Below are 21,267 nucleotides of genomic sequence, written 5' to 3' on the forward strand. Positions count from 1 at the left end.
CAAATTTGAATGCTCTACCAGGTTTGTTTTGTTTTGGGCTGGACTTTCCCTCCTTTTACACAAGAGCCACCTGGAACTTGAAGATAAATTGTCACAGGGGAAAAAAATTCTCATTTATCACACCTTTGACTTTTAAATGAGACACACTTTTCTGTTCCAATGCTCCACCTCCCTGAGAACCACCTTAGCAATAAATTAGGTCTGAACTAAAGTTACTTGAAATAAGGCAAAAGTTTTACATTTTAATTAGCTTTAGGAAGTCAAGGGCCATTTTACTCAAAACCCAAAGAGATGTGAGTTATGCTCATAGACCAAAAGGACCCTCCTATCTCTTTTCTCTGGAATAAAAACAGAAATAAAGCAGAGCAACTGATTGAAAAAGGCCAGAGTCAGGGGTCAGTGCCTACTGTCAGCTCTCATCCTGGCCAGTGCCATATGACTCCACTGTGTGGCCTGGAGGAAGTCACTCAACATCTCTGGCCCTTTGGAGGGGGTCAGGGGCAGAAGCAGTGTCAAGGCTTTTCTTAAAAAGACCCTCATCACTAGGCTCTCAAGAAATCAAATCCAGTTTCTAATCGAAGGTGGTGATGCTCCACAGTTGGCTCCCCCTGTGACATTACTGCTGCTATAATGTGAGAATATTGTTAAATGTAATGAAAGTCATGCTTTCAAAAATCAAGTGCAGGCAACTGGGGAAACAAAAACATCCCTTTGTGTATACCTGGGGGGTGGGGCATGGGGGCAGGCAGACAGTAACACTCGAAGGGAAAGCCTAAATCTAAAATATCCCGTTGAGGGTGGCAATCATGCCTGCAGAAGGCAGCAACATGGAGAAAAACAGTTCAATCCCCCGCCCCCCAGTGGTGGAAATGCTCTTCCTCTTGAGAAGGAAAGAGTCGTTCAGCATCTTTTGTCTTCTCACCTAGACGCCGCCTCCTCTTCCCCTTATTATTGCTGATCTCACACAGAGAACCGAAAAGCCACAGGGCTCCAGAGGAAAATATGAGGCCCTGCACTGGGGCGCTGAGACCTACAGAGCTGGAGTTACTGGTCAAGCTCTTGCCTGGATTTAACCCCAGTAGCAGGTTCATCTCCCTTGTGTAGGCTGAGGTGGAAACTCACTCAGACAGCATTCCTCCATGGCGCTGTTCGTGGTCCTGAAGCCTGCGCCGGGGTGTGGAGGCAGCAACCCAGCCACAGGCGCTCTGCTACCAGGGGCTCCAGGCAGGGGTCTATGTGAAGCAAGTGTGGAAATAGCTGCCACCCACAGAGCTACAGCCAGCTCCACATTCTGGCTCGAAGTCTAGTTCACTGGCTCACTTCTTTGCAATTGCAAAACGGCTGGTTCACTTTTTCTCTTTCCAGGGGATTTCACAAAGCCCAACTCTAGTTTGCTGATTTGGCATATCTCTTTCTCGATGTCCTCCCTGTAGACGCTAATTCTCTCCCATTCTCTCTCCTTTGTACAATATTTTATCTTTGCAGAACACCTTACAGTTGGCACAGCCCTCACTGGCACAATCAACGGAGCCATTTTTCTTCCACACATAATCATTCGTTTTCCCTCCCACGGCTATTCTTTGCTTTCTTTGCTTCTCCTCCCTTAAGCACAGCCCAACTAAGCAGGAGACTATTACCTCAATGTGCAGGATGGGCAAATCACCTCATCTAAGACAGCAGAACTGTTGATTTCTCCTTGGCAATGAATTAGAAGAGGCAGAGGTTAGAGTTTCAAAGGACCAGGAAAAAGCCCTTTAAGCTACTTCTGGGAAGATAATGTTTGCATGGGTAGTGATCTGGAGGGTGGGGAATGGGGACAAGGATATTAGGAACAAAGTGAAGGAAGGGGATTGGACCTTGTGGAAGGTGCAGGGCTTAGTGCAGTTAGAAGACTCCCGGCAGGTGGCACTCTAGTTCACCTGCCGGCGGTGGAAGCCCTGACTGTGCTCCCCGGCTCCACTTGAAACCTTTCTTCCATCAAACAGCCCCCCAGCCATGTTTGGAGGTCTGTCTTCCCCTTGATTCAAGCACTTATCCGAACTGTATTCCTGCTAAAAGCACCGTTTGCACAATTCTGTTTACTGTAATGCACAGTAATGAAGGGAGCATAAATAGAAAATAGAGGGGCAGTGGGGGGATTTTATGTATGTGTGTGATTGATGGTGCTGAGATCAAAACTATTTAATCATCAAAACATGATTCAGCAGTTGAGAAATGTAAACTAGTTATGCAACTGCTTGCTTTAGTCAAAACTCTGGAAAGGGCCCAGAGGGCTGGCCCAAGCCCCTGGGAGGGCAGTGCCAGCAGGATGCGCCCCCAACCTTCCTACCAGGGCAGAGCTGTTGAGCCTACAGACTGACTGGTGTGACCTTTGGCTTTTGCAGCACACAAGCAGTTGGGCCAGGGTTAATGGCACTTTGCAGGGAGCTCCAGTTGAGTAAACAAAAAATGCCTTGCCCTGTTCTAATGGAGCACATTATTCTGAGGCCTAAGCCTTCTTCCAGGCTCCTGCAGCTGCTCTGCAGGTCAGTGCTACCAATAAAGCAATTAGCCAATGAGAAAACTCTTCTTCCCCGAGGGGGACTCCAGGGTTTTGCTGCAGTTACTGTGCTTTGCTTTGGTTTTTTAAACAAGTGATCCAAGTTGATCTGAGCCTCTTACATCAGACCTTAGGATGAAGACAGTGAAATTGTGTTTGCTGAGTGTGATATTTTAAGGGACTGATCCCTTGTTCAACACAGCCTGGAGAGCTCACTGCTTCCTGTTCAATTAACCTGAACCATAGCTGAACTCTGCCCTTTGAACTCACTCAGCAGATAAATACATTAGCTCACCTACAAAATCATTAATATTTTCCAATCACATAAAACAAACATGAATGTACAAAAACAACCCAAGAGATAGTCAATTAGGAATAGCTCATGTACTGTGTTGAAAAAAATCAAAAATGCATGTTATTTAGAGAGGAAAAAAAAAGTCAGGGAAGAAATGAAATGGATTGTGCCGGTGGTTCTGGAGGCAAATGAGACTTTCATTTTTATATCTGCAAGCAAGAGGGATACTGAGCAATATCTGGCAATTCCTATTCCATCTACTCTGCTCTACAACAGAAGTTCTACACCCTGCTTCCCACTTTCAGCAGAACATAAAAACTCCAAATCCTCTCTTTTCAAGTGACTTCGGTGCTTATGCTCATATACAGAGTCCAAAATATTGCATTTCTGGGGACAATCCTTTTTCTGATTTGCTACAAAGGAGCCAAAATAATTGTGGCAACATCACTGCTTTTAAGTGAACCAGCTTAAATAAAGCAAACTGGTGGTTTAGTTGAAATAATTTTACAGTAGAAAATGATGTTCCTGAGACATTTTTACTCTAGTCATATAAACAGATTTCCTTTTCTCAAAAAAAAAAAAAAAAAAAAAAAAAAAGGTGCCAAAATGCACCTATTTTGTCTTTATCCCTGCATGTCATTTTAGAAGAATGAGGAAAACATCCCCAACTGGGTCATTACACATTTCAGTTTGATTTAATTTCACTTCCCACAATTCTGCCTCCTGACCCCCTCTCTTTCCACCCCCTTTTCATTTTTGTTTGGTTTGGAGTGTGGGCTTAATGCCCAGCTATCCTAGATGAGAACACTTAAAGGAATATCACAAGCACGAAGGGTAAATCTATTGAACGAGGGTCTTTAACTATGTGGTTTCCTTAAAGGGAAAGGTTGGATCGATAGGATCAATATGAAAGGTTTCCCTGGCCCTGCATAAAAGGGTAAGGGCTTCTCTTTTCACTGGTTTAACTTTACTCTCTGACAAATGCAAATCAATGGGTCTGTGTTTACAACAGATTCCCTAACAGACTCAACTTGGGCAAAGCCCAGAACCTCACCCTGGGGGGTGGGCACTCCAAGCTTGCTCCAGGGGGACACACTAGCACAGAGCTTCATGCTCAAGGGCACTGGGGTGGAGTGGGAAGCAAGCTGACAATGGCTGCCAATCACCCTTTAAAGAAAAGGCTTGCTACCCACCCAGATCCTGCTGGAACTCAAGGAGCTGCTGCTGCCTGTGGCCTCTCCAAATAGGGCAGAAAAATGAGCTGTCAAACAGGTTCCTTCAAGGATGTCAATGCAACATAAGTAATAAAGCCCACATTCTAGAATTTGGTGAGCCAGTCAACCTAGTTTCCTATCCTTAACCATCTCTGAGGCTGACTGCACAGAGAAAACTGTAAATGAAATATCTACAATTGGAGCAGCACTAGGAATGTGCTCTAGGAATGCTTCTTCTGCCCTTTCTTAAGAGATAACTGGCTCTTCTTAGTAATGACAAAGCAAACCACTAACACTGTGGGTTCTTTTCTCCTTAATTTTACCTTTCCCTTTAAAAATGTGATGCTTTCCAGAGATTACATGACTTCAAGTCAATACCAGTTACAGAGAAATTATTTTTCTTCCTGCAGGAGAAAGTATATGTATATTTGATTACAAGAGCCAAAGTCCAATGCTGATTAAATTACACTGGAGGTGTGCTTCCAACCCAAACAAAGTCTGCTTTCTACAGAAGCGTAAGGGATCCTCAAATGGTGAAAGAGGCGCCGAGGTGGAATGCAGAGCCTCCCTGCCCTCTGGGACAATTTGTGTGGGACAGTTTTTCATAATAAACATCCACAGCTTCTAGGAATCCTGCTCCCAATGTGAGGCCATCTCTATCTGCACAGCCCACAGCCAGACTCCAAGTCTTGCCCATCTGCACCATGTCAGGCATTAGATGGGCTGGGTCACCCAATCTACTTCCCTACCTCTTCCCCACCTGCCCATAGAAAAACCTATGTACATTTTTCAGCCATTGCCTTGAATGAGACTGGGAAATCAAAAAGCCTTTCCCCCGAAGGCACTGAGGTCTTTTAGGGAAAAAGCCTGGGTGATAAGAGGGGATGACAGGGCCCCACAGGGTGAGTTAACCTGATGAAGCTCTGTACCTGACAGCATAAATCACCCCAGAGGGCTTCCTCATCATGGACTCTCCCCTCTAAGTAAAGAGTTGTCTCCCCGGAAGAAGGAACTTTTCCCAAGTCAGGAAAAACAAAGGTCCCTAAAAGGGTCGGAAGTCAGCATAGCCCAGGGAGTCTAGATGAAGTTTAAGGCCTAGGGTGCCTCCATCTTCACCCTCCTCCCCAGGGTCCTTTATCCAGGCAATTATTTCTATTTATTCCCTCCTAATTTCCCTTCATTTGGCAAGAACCCAGAAACTAAATCTCTCTGCTTCTCCCTTGAGGTCTTCCTTGCTCCAGGGATCCCCCTTCATGATACCACTTTTCATGAAGACACTTTCTGCCAAATTCAGCCAGTAGCCATAGAGTATGAAGCCCAGGACTTTCTTCCTGAGAGTTCTTCAGTCCTGTTCCTCTGGTCTCTTCTTTGAAGAGAAGAAGTGTCTAAAGGCCAGAAAACCTGGTGGGGAGGCTCTCTCCCACATCAGGGGGTGACTGTAAAATGAAGCCTCAGTTTGAAGACAGCAGGAGAGGCTGGCTCTCCTTCCCTCAGGGCTGAAGTCTGGCGCTTGGGATGGTAAAACTGGCCTAGGGTGCTATTGCTCAGGGCAGACCTGGCTCTAGAGGAGAGTGAAGCAGTTGCTGGTGCCTTGTAGGGACACAGAATCTGGGGTAATCAGTTTATTTTTTGCCCGGCCCTCACCGTTCAACAGGAATCCTGCCCAATCTTGAAATTCTAAGATGGGAGTGGAAGACAGTCTATGATTCTATCCTCTAAAGGTCCACTTGCTCCTCCCAGAGCCTAGGAGTCTTTCAAGTGGGGGCTGTGGGGAGGGAGCCAGTTGTCTGCCAGACGGAAGGGAAATCACCTACCCTCCTCCTTAGTTACATATCTGATTACCCAGCTATCTTTAACTACATATCTGTAGTTTAAAACGGTCAGGTAGGGCACATTCTGACTAGGAACCAAGGTGGTGTACCAAAGCTCCCTTCTTTAAGGAAGAACACTGGTGGGAAGATGAGGAAGAAACACCAGCCTACCCTCTGCCTCAACTCAAAGCAGAACAATGCACGATTTGCTTTCCCATCTCTCCTTTCCTTCCTCTTACTAATTACTGTTCTTGGAGAAGGCTGGAAAACACTGCTTTCCCTCCTGATCGAGATCCGCTCTTGGAAAAGCTCAGCCTTCTCCAACAGGAGGGATTCAGAATTTCAAAAAAACCAGAACGATTAGTTCTCATTCTATCCCTACTTTGGTCCCTGCTCTTTTATTTTTTTTTTTTTTCATAAAATTCACCTTAGTGCTCCTTCTGGAAAAACAAGCCACCATTTGGCCAGGGGAGTGGTTGGCAGGGTGTGGTGGTGTCCCTCACAAGCAGGAAGGAAGACCTTTAAAGTTGTTTCTTTTCCAGTCAATGCAGGTGTCCCACAGGACGCCTCCTCACCCGCGATGGGCCAGTGACCCAGGCCTCGGCCCAGGAGGTCCAGGGGTTGGCAAGGGGTGGGGCAGGGGTTCCCCAGTTTGCTTCTCTTACTTCCTGTACCAGCCAAGGTCGGACACAAGATTCTTCCAGTTAGACCCGACCAGCCCAGCGCACAGCCTGCTATTCGGGGGAGATGAAGTTCAGGCTTTTGTTACTAGGGCCACGTTTAATTGTCCAACGAATGCACCTGCGTAAAAAGTCTGCGCGTGAGCCTTTTTTAGTACGAGAACCGATGAGGATGGGAGGGGATCTGCGGCTGACTAAGGTCCGCCGTTAGCAGGCAGCTTTAGCCACGTCATTTTCAAACCTGGGCTTGGGAACAAGGGCCCAGTGGCAACGGCCAAGCACAGGATAGTTAGGAAGCCTCGGGCACCGTTCCACGCATTGGCTTCGCGGAACCAGCCGCCCAGGGGGACCGCCGGAAGCGCTAGTAGCTGCGAGTGCGCACAGGGGCGGGGTGGGGGTGGGGGCGTTGAGAGGGACTGGAGCCCCGCGAGAGGAGGAGAAAACCTCGGGGAAGTAGAGACGGGCTGGGGCCGCGCGTGGGAGGAGCTGCGGTCACACGGGAGAACCAGCGGAGAGCTGGCGAAGCGGCTCCGCTGGAAAGCCGCGGGGCCGTGGCGCTGGCGAGCGCTCTGCTGGGAAGAGCGCGCCGTCGGGCTTACTGGAAACGCGCCGGATCAAGTTCCAGATCAATGAAATCTGGGTCCACACGTTTACGTTATTGTTGCCAGCATTAATGCTCTTTTAATCATCTAAACATTATCAGCATCGATCTCCCTCCATATACACATTTGTTTGAGAAAGTGACATAACCACACAGTGGAAAGCCTAGAATAAAAATAAATGCCCAGCCTCTCGCGTCGAGGGCGCCTGGTTGCCTCAGCTGCTTCTCCTGCTCGGGTTCACTCTCCTACCTCGGGTCCCGCCTCCTCTGCCCGCTCCCGCCCACCCTGATGCGTGTTGGGAAGGTGTTCTCCCGGCACCCGGGACTTGACGAAGCAGAGACTGCAGCGAACTTTTCAATTATTCATCCAAGCAGCTAGCAGGCAAACACATCGTCTGTTCCGTACTGGCGCGGGTTGAGTTCAGCCTCTCCAGCTCGGATCCCTAACTAAACCGCCAGGAGAGGTGGGCTGAGTCGGGAGCCCGAGCAGCCACAGACGAGGTGGGAGGTTAGGGGGTGGGCGCGAAACTCTGCGAAGGGGGTCCGCTTTCCTCGGCTTGGGAGGTGCCCAGCGGCCCGTGTCACCCAAGGACGTCCCGGGCGCAGCGGAAGACAAGCACGCACGCGGTGCCCCTAGCAGGAGCCACTGAGCACTGCCCGGGCCGTGTCCCACCGCTGCGGGCGTCAGGTGGCCCAGGCGACATGATGGTGGGTTGGCTAAGGGCCCTCGGCCGCCTGAACAGAATTGGCTTCAGACTGGCCGCTGGGAGCTTGCTGCCAGGAGAAGGCCGTGCGTCGGACTATGGCGGGGACTGGAGACCAGCCTCCGGCAGGCCGCTGGGGGATCCGGGCTCACTGGAGGCGGAAACCTCTGCAGGAAATGTAGTCGGGCGCTCCGCTCGATTTTCGGGCGTCAGAAGAAACCATGCCTGCCACCGAGGCCTCGCTTTTCCTCAGTGGGACGCCCGTTCAAGTTCTCGCCTGGGTTCTCTCACTCCCTTCTTGTTTGTGCTTGGTTTAGAGGTCTCTGGGGCCCAACGCCTGACAGTGTGTGCTCGAACCCGCGGAAATTTGTCCTGGCCGCCTCTTGTCAGGTTGCTGAAAACCGCCCTGCAAGGGCTAGTCTTGGGGAACCTCTGCGAAGGCCCGACCTGGCGGGGTTGCAACCACTTGCCACCTAGCCGCCCTTTCCGAACGAATCCGGGCATTTGGAGTCAATTTCTCTGAAATCTAATGTTGGGGCAATCTGAGTTTCTCCGAAGTTTTCTCCCCTTTCAAGTGCCACCCTTGGCTGTGACTACACCGGCAGGTTGGGGAGGAAGGACCTCCCTCTGTTGTGACCGGCAGTACCTCGCCTAAGGGTGCGCTGGTCAAATCAGACCTCTTCATTCTGAGCCCCCTAAACCCCAGCCTGCTTGGCCGTTTGGCAGGACCCGGGGACGGGGCCAAAATGAGAGAGAAAGGGAACCTATAACCTATGAGAGAGAAACAGAAGAGGCAGGTTTGGCGGTAGCGGGGCAGGGACTGTGTCTTCCAGGCACGGGAGTCCGGCCGAGCCGCCTGCGGAGCCGCTGGGCTTGTTAAACCCCCGAGGCCCAACGGCGAGGGCCCTCTGCGGCGTCCCGGCGGGATTCCGATCGATACTCCCGGCGGATAAAGGCTCCGCTTTTCTTCTCCATTTGCTCCTGTCCCCTAGCACTCCGAGCACATAATACCTACTTACCAGTCCCAGCTTCTGCCTCAGTGTCTGAAGAGACTGATCTACTGACCCCAAACTGAAAAGCCTCCTATGTAATAATAACCACTCAACACACTTGTAGTTGCTGATAAAATGGCCAGATAAAAAGGCTAAAACTCTTGTCCCTTTTCAACCCAGGGTAATAAAACAGACACACATTTGAATGCTCCAGCAAAGCGGGGTCCTCAGCAGGCCTTTTTCACTCGCTGGAAGAGGCATTCTGTCTCCCACGAAGGCGGTTTCAGCGCTTCTCTGTGGAAAATCTAGCGGCGTGGGCAGTGCTCTCCCGGGCCTGCCCCTGGAGACTTGCACCACGGGCGCGGGTGGGGCTGAAGACCCCCGGGATGCCACGCTTTCTCGTCTCGGCAATGCTTGGGGTCATTTTAAAAGCTGAAACTCGCTAACAGGCGAAGCATTACTTTCCACATCACTTTCAGACCTATATGGGCAGAAGGCACGTGTTTTTTAAAAGCTGTGTTCTTTGCGCGACAGGCATGAGGGGGCGGCAGCGCTCTGAGATGAGCAGGAGTAGAATAGCTGTCATCCTGCCTTTAACTGTACCCGTCTAAGACCATCCTTCTGGTTCCCAGTGCCAAGAAGCCGGCGGGTGCTAAAACCCACTGGAAAGGGCCTGGGACATTTGGGGGGATCTATGACAAAGGGGTACTACAATGTTAAGAACTAACAGTAAGCCTCCAGTTTATTTCCCGCCGCTATTATTATTACTCTCTACTGGCTGCTTTATCTTGCCCCGAATCAACAGCAAATCAGAGAAAACTGTAGGAGAGAATGAAAAATAAACTAAAGGAGAAAGATTACATACATTTCTAAATCCACTCAAAGTATCCGGAGTCCGCCAATTTGGGGGAGGCTCTTTGCAGGGAAACCAGGTTTTCTTTACCTTCTTAGATCTACACTGCGGGGCGATTACCGACTGGGAATCGGAATCCACCAGCAGCCGGCAAAGGAAAATGCTGTCAAAGCGGAAACGCCTCTTCCCCAAGCCGGGGTGAACCTGCTGCCTGTCACATTCCCCAGCCCTGTCGGACATCGGTCGAGTGCACCCCACAAGCTGGGCTCAGCGGTGCGAGGAAAGCCCTGGGGATCCGGGGTAGAAACCTGAGCTCGCAGCTCCGGAAGGGAGCTGTGCGAGGTCGGCTCAAAACCGCGCGCATCCCAAGATCGGCGCTATGCAAATCATCGCCACCACGAATTGTTCCCCTAGACTGCCCGCCAATCCTAAAAGATACTCCCCTCCACCCGGTCCATGAGAAGCCGCCCACCCTGGCCTGTAATAGGGTATAGTGTGTCCTCCCCAGTGAGGGGCGTCTGGACATTTTGTCCCTCTGGGCCAGTGGCTGGCTCCTAGAGGTAGCGCAGTCGCCACGCACACGGCGCGGGGTCCGTGCGCACAAAAGCGCGCAACTGCGTGCCAGTCGCAGTAACTACCGCATCTTTCCCTCCAGCTCGCGCACCCGCCGCCCACACAGGAGGTTTCTGTGCTCCTAGAACAATAGAGGGCTGTACCTCGCAGCTTGGCCGCTAGAGGAGGCACAAAGAACCGAGCCGGCTCCAGAACAATGTAACCCGCGCCTCTCCCCGTCCTCTCCCGCGGGCCGCCAGCCCTCCCCGCGGTCGCCTGGCGCGCACAATCAGCACCCGCTTAATGCAAAGGCGGAGCCTGGAGCCCGTGGTCGGGATGCATTAACTAATCTGAATTTTTAATTTCTCGGCACCTCTTCCCGCGAGCGCCCAGTGCCTCCCGTAGCCCCGGCAAATCCCAGCAAACGCTGGGACCGGGGCAAGGGCGGCCGGTGAGCAAGGCAAAGCGCTTTCCACCTCAGTCTCTTCTCCCATGTCCTCCCAAAGCGGTGAATGTGACCGTCTCAACCTTACACCCTGCCCTCGCTGTAGGTAGTGACATTGGAGCTGGCCCGAGCCCCTCAAGCCCGGTCAGAGTGTCCCTGCCCCAACGCCAAGGCCAGAGATGGTCTCCAGGAGCGCTGTTGTATCCTGGCCGCCGGTTCCCCGCGCGGGCAAGGCTGTGCCTTTGGCCAATGACCAAATAAGTTTGCCTATATGGTGGGTGGGAGAGTAGAGAGCTCTCTTGCCTCTGCAGAGCAAAGCCTCTCAACTGCCTCTGCACAGGGAGACTAGCCAGCCCGGAAAATTGAAATGCGTTGTCTGAAAAAGACTTAAAGTGCACAGGGTTTTGAATAAGGGCAGGTTCCGGTTTTTGTGAGTCTTGGAAAGACAGGCCTCCTAGAGGAAAACGCACACGCCCATCCCGCCTTCCAGTACCTGGGAAGATCGGACAGAGGGCAAAGGTTGGCACATTGAGAGGAGGGCGAATATAACGGGGGCGGGCTCGGTCAATGAAAGCTCAGGGACAAGGAGAGAGTAAGAAAGAAAAAGAAAAGGGAGAAGAGAAAGTAGGGGAAGAGCAGAAGAGAAAGAGAAAATGGAAGAAGAAATTAAAAACGAGAAGAAAGAGGAAGTGTATAGGAAAGAGAAGGAAAGAATCAAGATAAGTGATTCGGGGCGCAGACCTGGGCCACAAGCACCGGACCAGGAGCCCTCTTCCTAGCAGCCTGGCCCCTGGTTAGCCCCGGCCTTACCTGCCAGGCGTAAGGCGGACATGCGCTGGAACTCGGGTTCCTGAAGCCACTTCCACATCCTGCGGAAGGTCTCCCTGCCAGATTTGAGTTTACTCCACGGTTTTGGATTCCGGAGCAGGTCGGAGAGAGTCCCCTGAGACCGGCACAGCACCCTCTGCGCGAAGATCGCCTGGGGGATACTGTAGCGCTTCAGCTCCGCGGTGATGCGCTGGGCCACCTCTTTGGTGTTGATCTCCTCCAGCTGGCCCGACGTGGCCACCTGCGAGCCCGATGAGGACGAGGGTGGCCGCTCGCGACTGGGGGCCAGCACCGGCCCGTGAGACTGAGTGTGGCCCGGGTGGTGCAGACCGTTGAGGTGCGACATCATGGCCGCAGGAGGGGTGCCCAGGCCGCGGGACAGGTGTTGCTCACCGCGGGTCAGCATGGCAGTGTGGTGCGCGTCGAAGTTGGGGCTGAGCATTTTGTCATGGCCCGGCGGACCGTAGTTGGGCAGACTCTGCTGCGCATTGTGGAGGCCGCCTAGCCCGTTGCCCAGCGGCGTGGCGGCCAGCGGGGACAGGCTCTGGCTCATGCCGGGCATCTCCTTGTAGGGGCTGTAGAGGTTGTTCATGGCCGGGAGCCCGCGCTCGTCGCGCATGAGGGTGAAGCTGCCGCTGACGTTGCCGGACAGGCGCTGGTGGTGGTGGTGGTGGTGGTGGTGGTGCGGATGGTGGTGCGGGTGCGGGTGGTGGAACTTGTCAGACACGGTGGAGATGGGTGGCAGCGGCTGAAGCGGCGTCAGCGTGGTGTAGGTGTTGCTCATGCCCATGCCAGGCGGAGACGAGTCGCAGGACATGCTCATGGCGTGGTGCAGCGGAATGGAGAGCTCGGGCCGGTAGTCGCCGCCGTCCAGGATCGAGGCCATGCTGGTGACCATGGCCGAGCGCGACGCCGCCGCTGCCGCCGCTGCCGCCGTGCCCAGCTCCTGGTGCGCGGTCGGAGGCGGCTGAGGGCCCCGCAGCGAGCCAGCGGCGCCGCGGCCCGCGTGGTGGGGGCTGGGGCTGGCCAGCAGCTCCTGCTCATGGCCCGGGCCCCCGCCGCCGCCCCCGCCGCCCCCGCCGCCGCCCCCGCCACTGCCGCCGCCGGCCGGCCCGTGCAAAGTGCCCAGACTTTCCATTGTCAGCTCCGGGTTCATGGCGCAGCCTTCTAGGTCTTTGGTGAGGCATCGATAAGCGGTGTAGGCAGCCTTCATTCAGTCCATCGGGGCCCTGGGGCTGCAGGGGCGGCGGGGGCGGCCGGCGGGCGGGCAAGGCGCGCGTGGCGGGGCTCGGCCGCGGGAGTCGGGGCGGGGGGCGCGGGAGTGCGGGAGTGAGTGGAGTGGAGCGCGCGTGCGGGTGTGCGCCCCGGGGCTGCGGGCGGGCTCGCCCGGGGTGGGGGCGGGGTGGGGGCGGACGGGGCGTGTGTGCGGGAGAGGGGAGGGGACGGGGAGGGAGGGAGGGATCACCGGGCCCCGCTGCTTGGGCCGGTGCGCAGCCTCGCCATGTCCGAGCCCGCTCCGGCGCCGACGTCTTCTGTTTGGGTGAGCGGGAGCTGTCCAGAAGGGCTCTGCCGCTCGCCGGGGCAGCCAACCTACCCTCCCGGACCTGGGGCGGGGCCACGCCCGACGGGCGCCACGCGCAGCCACTCCAAGGCCGCATCTACCCCCGGAGGCGGGCCTTCTACGGGAAGCTACCAATGGCTGTGAAGGGGGCGGGGCGGCGCTTTTCAGGTTTGGCTGACGGCTCGGTGCCTTTTTTCCTCCTTTGCTACTGGAATCAAACGTCAAGGAGAGGGAGGGAGGGGAAGGGGGGGTCGCTGGAGAGAGGGAGGCTGGAGTGCGAGCGAGAGAGATTCGGTGAAAGATGCCGCGCTGTGTTCCCCCTGGGCAGCTGCGATCTGGGGGAAGGGGCATTGCTTCAGTCGCCTTCGCCTCACCCCAAAGCTTCCCTGGAGGCGAGTAAGCCGGGAGCAAAAGACTCCGCTATGTGCCAGTGTAGACGAACACTCGTCGCTAACAAGCCACTTCCCGAGAGTCCCTAGCTGGGAGCCACTAGTTTAGCCTTTTAAAGTGCAGGCGCTAATGTATTCTAATGCACGGTAAATTCCCGAGGCCGGGGAGTGCATAATCTATGCGGCCAGAGGAACTGTAGCGCCCTCGCCGCCAGCGAGCTGCGACCGGCCGGCGGCCCACGGGCGGCGCGGGCAGCCGTAACGCATGCAAAGGTAACACAATAACATCATTTAATTACCCGGTGAGCCCATAAATCTCAGTTATGAGGCTTCCGAAGAGCCCTGCTAGATTGCAAAACAAAACTAGAATTCCGGGAGCTGCCGTTTCAAGGTGACCAAGTGCTTTCTGCATCAGCGACTTGGAAAGAAGTGGGGAGAGTGTAGAACTAGGGGGGTGGAGGTGAGGAGGGTCGCTGGTGTCCGTAGTGAGCAAACTTCTCCCGGGGGCAGAGAGTAAGCAAACCAGCTGGGACGGCACCCGCGGACCTTTCTCCTAATACACACTACACACACACACATACACACACACACCCGCTTCTCTCGAATCCCGAGAGAGGAACGGCGGTGGGCAGCCGAAAAGGAGTCCTGGCTGACATCTGCATATTCAAACCTTGTTTCTGGAAAGGCCAGCAACCGGCCAGCCCGAGCACACTCGCAAGCCAAGGCTTTAAAAAGTGCACCAACGTCTTCCTAGAATTTCCGTTGTTTAGCTACCCCAGGTCTGGAGGTGGGAGTGGAACTGGGGGACAGAGGAGTTGGAGATTTCTGCAGCCCGAGTGGGGGTGGAGGGGTGGTTGAAGACAGAGAGGCCAATCCCCCGGCATAAAGCCTTAAAAGTAACAGATTCTTCCAAAGCAGGTTGCGCTCTGTTTGCCTCCGAAGATTCAAGCTAGCTGAGGTTGCGCAGATGTTGCCTTTGTTTAAAGAGACAGTAATTAAGGACAGGGTGGACATAAGTTTGAGAAGCGTGACCTATTTTCTTTTGATCAGCTGTCAAAAGAAGAGCAGGGGGTCTCCTTAAGACAGCCCCCTTGAACCACTTCCAGCTGTTAGAGAAAACTTGATAAGAAAACAAGGGCACAGCTCGGAATACTGTATGTCCCTTCTTGGTGCTAGAGAAAGATTTCATTCATTTGGAAAACAGTTCTTAGCCTCAGTGACCTTTTCTGCCACCCTCCTCTTTCTTCCAGCTTCAGAGCAACACCCCCACCCCCACCCTGTCACATGAATTTACAGTGACGTTATTCATAGATCAACTTTATTGAGCTCTGGCCAATACGCTGCCAATTATTCTTTCAAATAGCGTCTTCTCTGTGTTATCAAAGCCTGAGTAAGAAAGCGGCAGATCCCCTGGTTTGCCAGACATACTTTTCTGGTTGCTCACATTTCTAGTGTCACAACAGGAGACAGGTAAAATAACTCAGGTTTTGGTTTGTCTGTTTTTCCTCTCCTCCTCAACCCCTCCTACTGTCTCTCTTCGCACTCCCTACCTTATTATATATGGCAGCTGGACACTTGGGATGATTTGAATTAGTTAATGTTTGAAATATAATACTGAGTCGAACAAAAGTTCACGAGAGTGCAACCTGCTCTTGGTCCACGAGTGCACAGGGAGAGAAGCAGGAGAGAAGCAGAACTGGGAAGTAGTGGGTCTGATATGCCCCAGCGCTAAGGTAGCCTCTGCTGTTACGCTGGCTTCAGGCTCAAGGAGTGGCCAGTTACCCTAAGCTGATGCTTCCTCCATACAGAAACCTACATATATAAATTGCCATTTAAATAAATTTTCAAAATGTTAAACTTATTTGCCAGGACACCAAGATAAACCTGCTCTTGGGAATTATATTTCGGTGTGCCTGGGAGCAGAAAGGTGAGTTGCATTTTCTCTCTGCCTCGCTTCCTTCCTTCCTCCCTCCCTCCTCCCTCACTCCCACCATCCCTCCGCCTTCCCTCGATCAATATTGGCGATCTCAGGGAAATCATGAAATCGTATTGGCTTCTTTGTGTATAATTTCATTGGGCTAGAATTAAGGCAGATTTTTCACGTTGTTTTTCTAATGGTGGTTTGAGGTTTTATGTTTCAACCCAAAATCCATTTAAAAGGAAAATGGATGTGCTTGTTTAGTGAGCACCCTAATTTTTACTGAATTAGGTTTGGATGCCCTTTTCTCTTTCTTTCTAAAAAAGAACAATATTTATTTTCTACTTCAAGACAATTTTTGGAGTATCAATACTAATACAATTGTAAGTATTTTTTGAAATATTTTTGATGTTTCTTTCTCTATAGTTCTTTAAGAAAATATAAGGGAAAGTTGCTTTCTAACTGCCCCTTGTTTAGCATCCATACTTTAACCTTCAGAAGTTCTGCAACTTGGAATTTTGTCTTTTAATTTGAAGTCACACTCCTCTTCTCCCCCCTCCCCACCAGCATTTGATTTCCAAACACACTGTATAGAAATGTGGTATGATAAGTGCTAGTTCATGGCTATTAGAATCTGGACAAACAGTTATACCAAGCATTATATCAGGACCTGGATTTTACTTAGCATGCCACATTCACAGGTCCAATTTTCTTGAAGATCAGAAACTTAAATGGGTCAAAAGAAGCATGAAAATAAAATGCAGCTTCGACAACAAGGCTATTGTAGGCTATTGCACTGTAAAAGAAAAAAAAATATTCTGAACTTGAGTTAGCAATTGCAGGAAAATAAAAATATTTACTATCGGAGTTTTTCATATGTGTTTTCCATATTAAAATTGTTTTTAGGTACAGAGAGACACACAGAGAGGTGAACATTCAATTAAAAGAGAGACTTTATAAATTATTCACGGAAAAAGATAAACAGACTACAAGTAAACCCAATCTGCATAAGGGGCCCAATAGCTTTGTTTTTAGTATAAAACAGTAACCACGACCCAAATCTAGGGTAGAGGAGGGCTGCTAATTTCTACCCCAATGCTTGAAATCTTGTCAGGTTTTGTGTCAGGGTAGAACACATTTATGCTACAACTAGGTTTATCAGAGCAATACACACACACAAAAACATAATGGTGGGTTGATTTGGACTATTTTATTTTTGCCCCTCCCCAAACCATCTGGCGTGTGAGTGTAGGGGTATTGATCAGGGATCTGTGAGCTGCAGACCCCATGCCAATCCATAGCGTTTCTGGCAATCAGCGTCGCCCATGAATTGCAGCTGTCTGTGCAGCTCCTCAACAGAAATCTTCAAAAAAAAAAAAAAAAAAAAAAAAAAACAAAAAAAAAAAACAAGGTCCCCCCCCCCTTATCAAACACATCATCCGTTCGGGGGTAAGTCAATATCATTTCTTTGTCATTCTGAGGGCGAGGATTATGCAGGAGAAAGTTTTTGTTGTCTGTTGTAGCTGCTTCTGCGCCTGCCTTTTTTTTTTTTTTTTTTAAAGGAAGGAGAGCAATTTTCTAGCCATTGAATGGTAATGGTTTTCCAGAAAGGCCTCAAGCATTTGTAAGAATGGGACAACAAATGCTGTTTCAATATTGTAGGGGAATTTGAAGAGGACAAGGAAACTCTTAGGTCGCTATACACAAATAATAGTAGTGATAACTCAAGGTTCCTTTTCACGACAGAGAATTTTCTCCCCTTTCCTGGGATCCCCTGGTGATGAAGACACGGCAAGTGTCTGTGATTACACGTGCAGATGGGACAGTGGGTGCTTGTGGCGGAAAAGGGGCCCTCGGAATTGTGGCTGTGTTTGAGATCTTCATTAGCTTCAGTTTTCTTCTGTCTGAAAGCTCGGGCTGGTTGAGCCTAGGGAGAATAAAACTAAAAGCGAAGCCCGGCCCCACTAACTCTCTTTGGCCTCTCAGCTCAGAAATTCACCGTCACTTTTCAAATTTGCAGTTGGATCTTGGGAAGTTTTTTGTTTGTTTTTCTAGGTGGTGAGGCCAAAGGCGTCCTTTTTTGTCTCCTGCTTCTCCGTTAATCTTGTTAAAATTCAAAACGCCAGGTTAGCAGAGCTGGCAGGGGACTACCCTTAACTTTTTGGTTGACAAAAGATACTTTGCGTGGGGGCAGGGACAGATGTGGGGTTGTCAGTCTTGTTCTCACCCTCATCCGGCCTCTTAGGGAAAGGAAAAAGAAGCTACAGGAGCCCTGCCTGCTGTGGGAAGGTTCTCTCGGAGCCCCAAGCCCAGCACCTGGATTAGAAGGTGGGGAGTAGGGCCGCGGGAAGCAAACCACAATTTCCTCCGTAGTCCAGACACCGGGAGTGGGCAGGCTTGAGGGAGGGGAAAGGGGAGGAGACCCCACCCCAAAGAGCTTTGGCACCTGCTCCAGGGAGTGTCAGTCTGCAGGGGAAACTGGAATCCCAGCTCTGCCTAGCTAAGCTGCTAGCGCGTCCACCTGTCTAGTTTTAAAGAACACCAGGGCGGCCGACCTTGATCGCCCTCCTCTACCCATATAGATAGGGGACTGTTGAAGTTTTGTGTCTTCGGGAACCGCTTACTTCCCCGACACACACACACATACACACGCGCGCGCGCGCACACACACATACATTTCTTTGCTTCTTCGGCTCCCTGCCCTTTCTGGGTTTCCACAGCCGCCTCCCGTGAGCAGTTTGGGTGGAAGTGGGTGGCAGGACCGGGGGCTGGAACTGCAGTCCCTTCCAGGGACTTTCCTTCCTCCGAATTCGGGGCCAACTGCAGACCCTTTCTGCAACGCCCCACCCACCCGATTTTTCGGCTGCTAACGCTGCAGAAGCTGGTGGGAGAAATAATTCTACTCTTTTGGGAAGATGAAATTCAAAGGAGGGAAGGTTGAGGATTCGAACCTGCAAATACCCAAGGGCTTCTTTTTGCGGAGGCGGGGGGGGGAGCACAGCTCTTGGGGGAACGGGGATTTTGCTCTAGAAGAAAGTTGCATTTTAAATAGGCAACATAGTTTGAGAACGAAGACAAAATTTCTCCTCACCGACTTTCAGTTTTGTTCCCGCTATTTGTCCCTTCTGCCCCAAAGCCCCATAGCTTCGATTTTTAAGTTGTGAGATCTGCCATCACATTTTCTTTTTAAAGGAGCGTTCCAAAAGTATGACTCAAGTATGGTTAAAATAAACTTTTCCTTTCCTCCAGTTGTCATCCCACAAAAGAAAAACTGGCATGATGTCCTTTTGTTCCGGTCAAGTTGTGCGTGAAATCTTTTTGTTGTCCTTTCCAAAGGAAGGCAAAAGTTGCAGTTGATTGTAAAAAGGACAAATTTAACTCCCTGAAAGTGGAGCTGTCTTCAAGTTGCCCTGAGACAAAAAGCACGGGTGTTGCTTTTATTTATTGCCCTCTTAAAACTATCATTTATTTGCTCTGGGAATAATTTTTGATTGAAGATTCAGTATTGTTTAGGCATTAGTACAAAAACGATTACTTCCCCTTCCAATGAAAACCCAAGAGTTAAAAAATCTTTGTGTATAATTTCAATTGTCTAGCTACCATGAAAAAAAATTCATACGGAGTATTAAAAAAAAAAGACTTGACTAGATTTTAAACCTGAGAAATATCTCCGATTTCAAAAGGTGATATTTCTATTTGGAAACTAACAAAGCCAACCGAGAGGTTGAAATAGGTATGCGAATCAGATCGTTTTTAAAAATCGTATATTTTTTCAGATTCCTCGAGTATCATCTCCCAAAGAAATTAAAGAACCAAGTGAATCTGAGCTGACCTTTTGGGGTAACACGATCAAAAGTAACAGAGTACATTCAGATTATTTTAGGATCATTTTAGTTTGGAAAAGTGCCTCGATGTCATTATTACGAATGTTTTGCTTGCAAACGTGGAACGGAAAGCGACTCTGGCGGACTCAAGGGTCGGAGGTGGCCGTTTCGCAGCCGCCGGGGCCGTGGTCGTTGGAGAAGCGGGACCCGCTCCCCGCGGCTCACACGAACCAGCGCCCCGGCCGGGCTCAGTGGGCTCGGCGGCCTCGAGAGAGCACCAGCTCAGAGGGCGTCCCGCCGACCGGGTTGGGAGAGCGACGCGGACGGCGCTGCAGACTCGGAGGACTGTGAGTAACCTGTTGGCCTCGAGGAATCGTTGTTGGCGTGGCGGCGGCGGCGTCGAGACTGCGGGCGCGGGGTGGCGGCGCAGGCCGCTACCTTCGCCGGCTCGGCGGAGCCCGGCGGCCCCTAGGCCCGCTTCTGGGGACCCGGCGGCGCGGCCCCGCAGCTCAGGAGGCAGAGGGAGCCGGCCAGGATTGATGTCTAAATCAATGCGGTTTCTAGGCGCTTCTCCCGATTCGTCTCCATCTTCCTCAAAGGCAAAGCGCCTCGCGAGGGTGGAGTTCCGCGCCCTTCGCGAAGTCTGCGCGAGGAGGGTGTCTGCGGGCCCCACGGCCGCAGCTCCACGCCGGGCACCCGGACCACGCACCGGTCAGGAGAGCCCGGCTGACCAGGGAGTCCAGCCTCGGCTGGGCCCCCGCCTGTGCCCTCGTACTCCCTTTTGCTCCCCACACTTGGGGGCTTACTTCCCCCTACACTCGGAATGGTGCCGGGCCCAGGCGACTCTCGCAGCCTCCGCGCAGGGCGAGGCCTGTCCGCCCTCCGCGCTGCCCACTGGCTCCCCAATTTGAGAGGATCTGAGAGGAGCGACCCCTCGTCTCCAACTCCAGGCAGGCCCGGCGGCCTCTGATTTAATTATTCGCTGATGAATTAGACAGCTGCAATTGTCGTGAAAAGTCAGCGGCCACTATTGATTCCAGGGCCGAGGGGAGGGGCGGGAAAGGGCGGGGAGGCAGCCTGGGCCCTCGAGTGTCCTCGGCCGCGCGACCTCTCCCGGCCCCGGCCGCCAAGCCCCAGGGCCTCTCTCCGCGCTAGGCCCGGCGGGCCAGACGTGGCTGGTGCTCGAGGGGCCGCAGGCCTGGCTCCCGGCTCGGGTCTGTTCTCCTACCCACGCGGCGGCGGAAGCACTTGGGGAACTGAAGACGAGGTGGGGGCAGGAGGGACGCCCCCTCCGGGCTTGCGGGGAAGAGGGCGGCCCCCGGCGCACTCCCAGGGCATCCCCAGCCCGCTCCCGGCCTGGCGCCCGCGGCCTGGAGGCGGAAGGGAGGGCGGCAGGCGCTTCCGGTCCTCGCTGAACCGGCGCCCGGTCTAGAGAGGCCTAGGGAGGCCGCGGCCGGGCTCCAGGCCGGGCCGGGCCGGGCGAAGGTCAGCTGCTGGTGAGGCCGCGCTGGCCGGAGCTCTCCGCTGCGGCACGGACTACTCGGCCCGGGGCCCAGCTCCCAGCACACACCGCCCTCCTTGTAGGCAGGATGTGCCGAGCCGGTGGATCCGCGCGAGTTCCCGCCGGAGCAACAAGTCCTGGTGCGCGGAGAACCAGAGGGCAGTGGGGGGTCAACGCCCCTCTCCCTGTTCTAGGACCCAGTCCGGAATGTCTGTTTTGAGAAGGAGAATCTGCGTGTCCTCAGAGCGATTTGGCACAGTTGCGCGGAGAATACCTGCTAGAGAAGCCACTATAGTTAGAGTCTCACAGTAGACACAGAAATGAGGAAGTATTTGATGTATTCAGACAGCCTGACAAAAGCCTTTTTAAATTATTATGATCTATATCAGAAAAGCACTGGAAGCCGCATCGTAGTCTTTTAGTATATGCATTTGATATCCTCTTCCTGGGTGGTTTTAAAGCCAAATGACTTTTCATTACAATTTGAAATTATTTTTAATACTATAGTTTAAAGAAATCATAAATTATGCAGGAAACATATAGACTGTGTTGTCCAAAAA

At 52.2% G+C, this 21,267-nt stretch overlaps 1 protein-coding gene across 2 annotated transcripts in view; it reads right to left on the reverse strand.

Moving 5' to 3' along the window:
• The window catches only part of ONECUT2 (one cut homeobox 2), a 43,661-nt gene extending 30,579 nt beyond the window's left edge, over positions 1 to 13,082 (reverse strand). The window contains exons 1-2 of one of the 2 annotated variants that reach the window (XM_077974759.1): positions 11,497 to 13,082; positions 7,198 to 9,317 (exon numbers count right to left, since the gene is read on the reverse strand). In XM_077974759.1, coding sequence (XP_077830885.1) covers positions 9,262 to 9,317; positions 11,497 to 12,727 — 1,287 coding nt within the window. In that variant the 5' untranslated portion in view covers positions 12,728 to 13,082 and the 3' untranslated portion in view covers positions 7,198 to 9,261. Of the gene's footprint in view, positions 1 to 7,197; positions 9,318 to 11,496 lie in introns of those variants that run through there. The other variant, XM_015122065.3, reaches the window with a different exon arrangement.
• Positions 13,083 to 21,267: the final 8,185 nt, after the last annotated feature.

This window comes from Macaca mulatta, chromosome 18 (assembly GCF_049350105.2).
Source record: "Macaca mulatta isolate MMU2019108-1 chromosome 18, T2T-MMU8v2.0, whole genome shotgun sequence".
NCBI lineage: Eukaryota > Metazoa > Chordata > Mammalia > Primates > Cercopithecidae > Macaca > Macaca mulatta.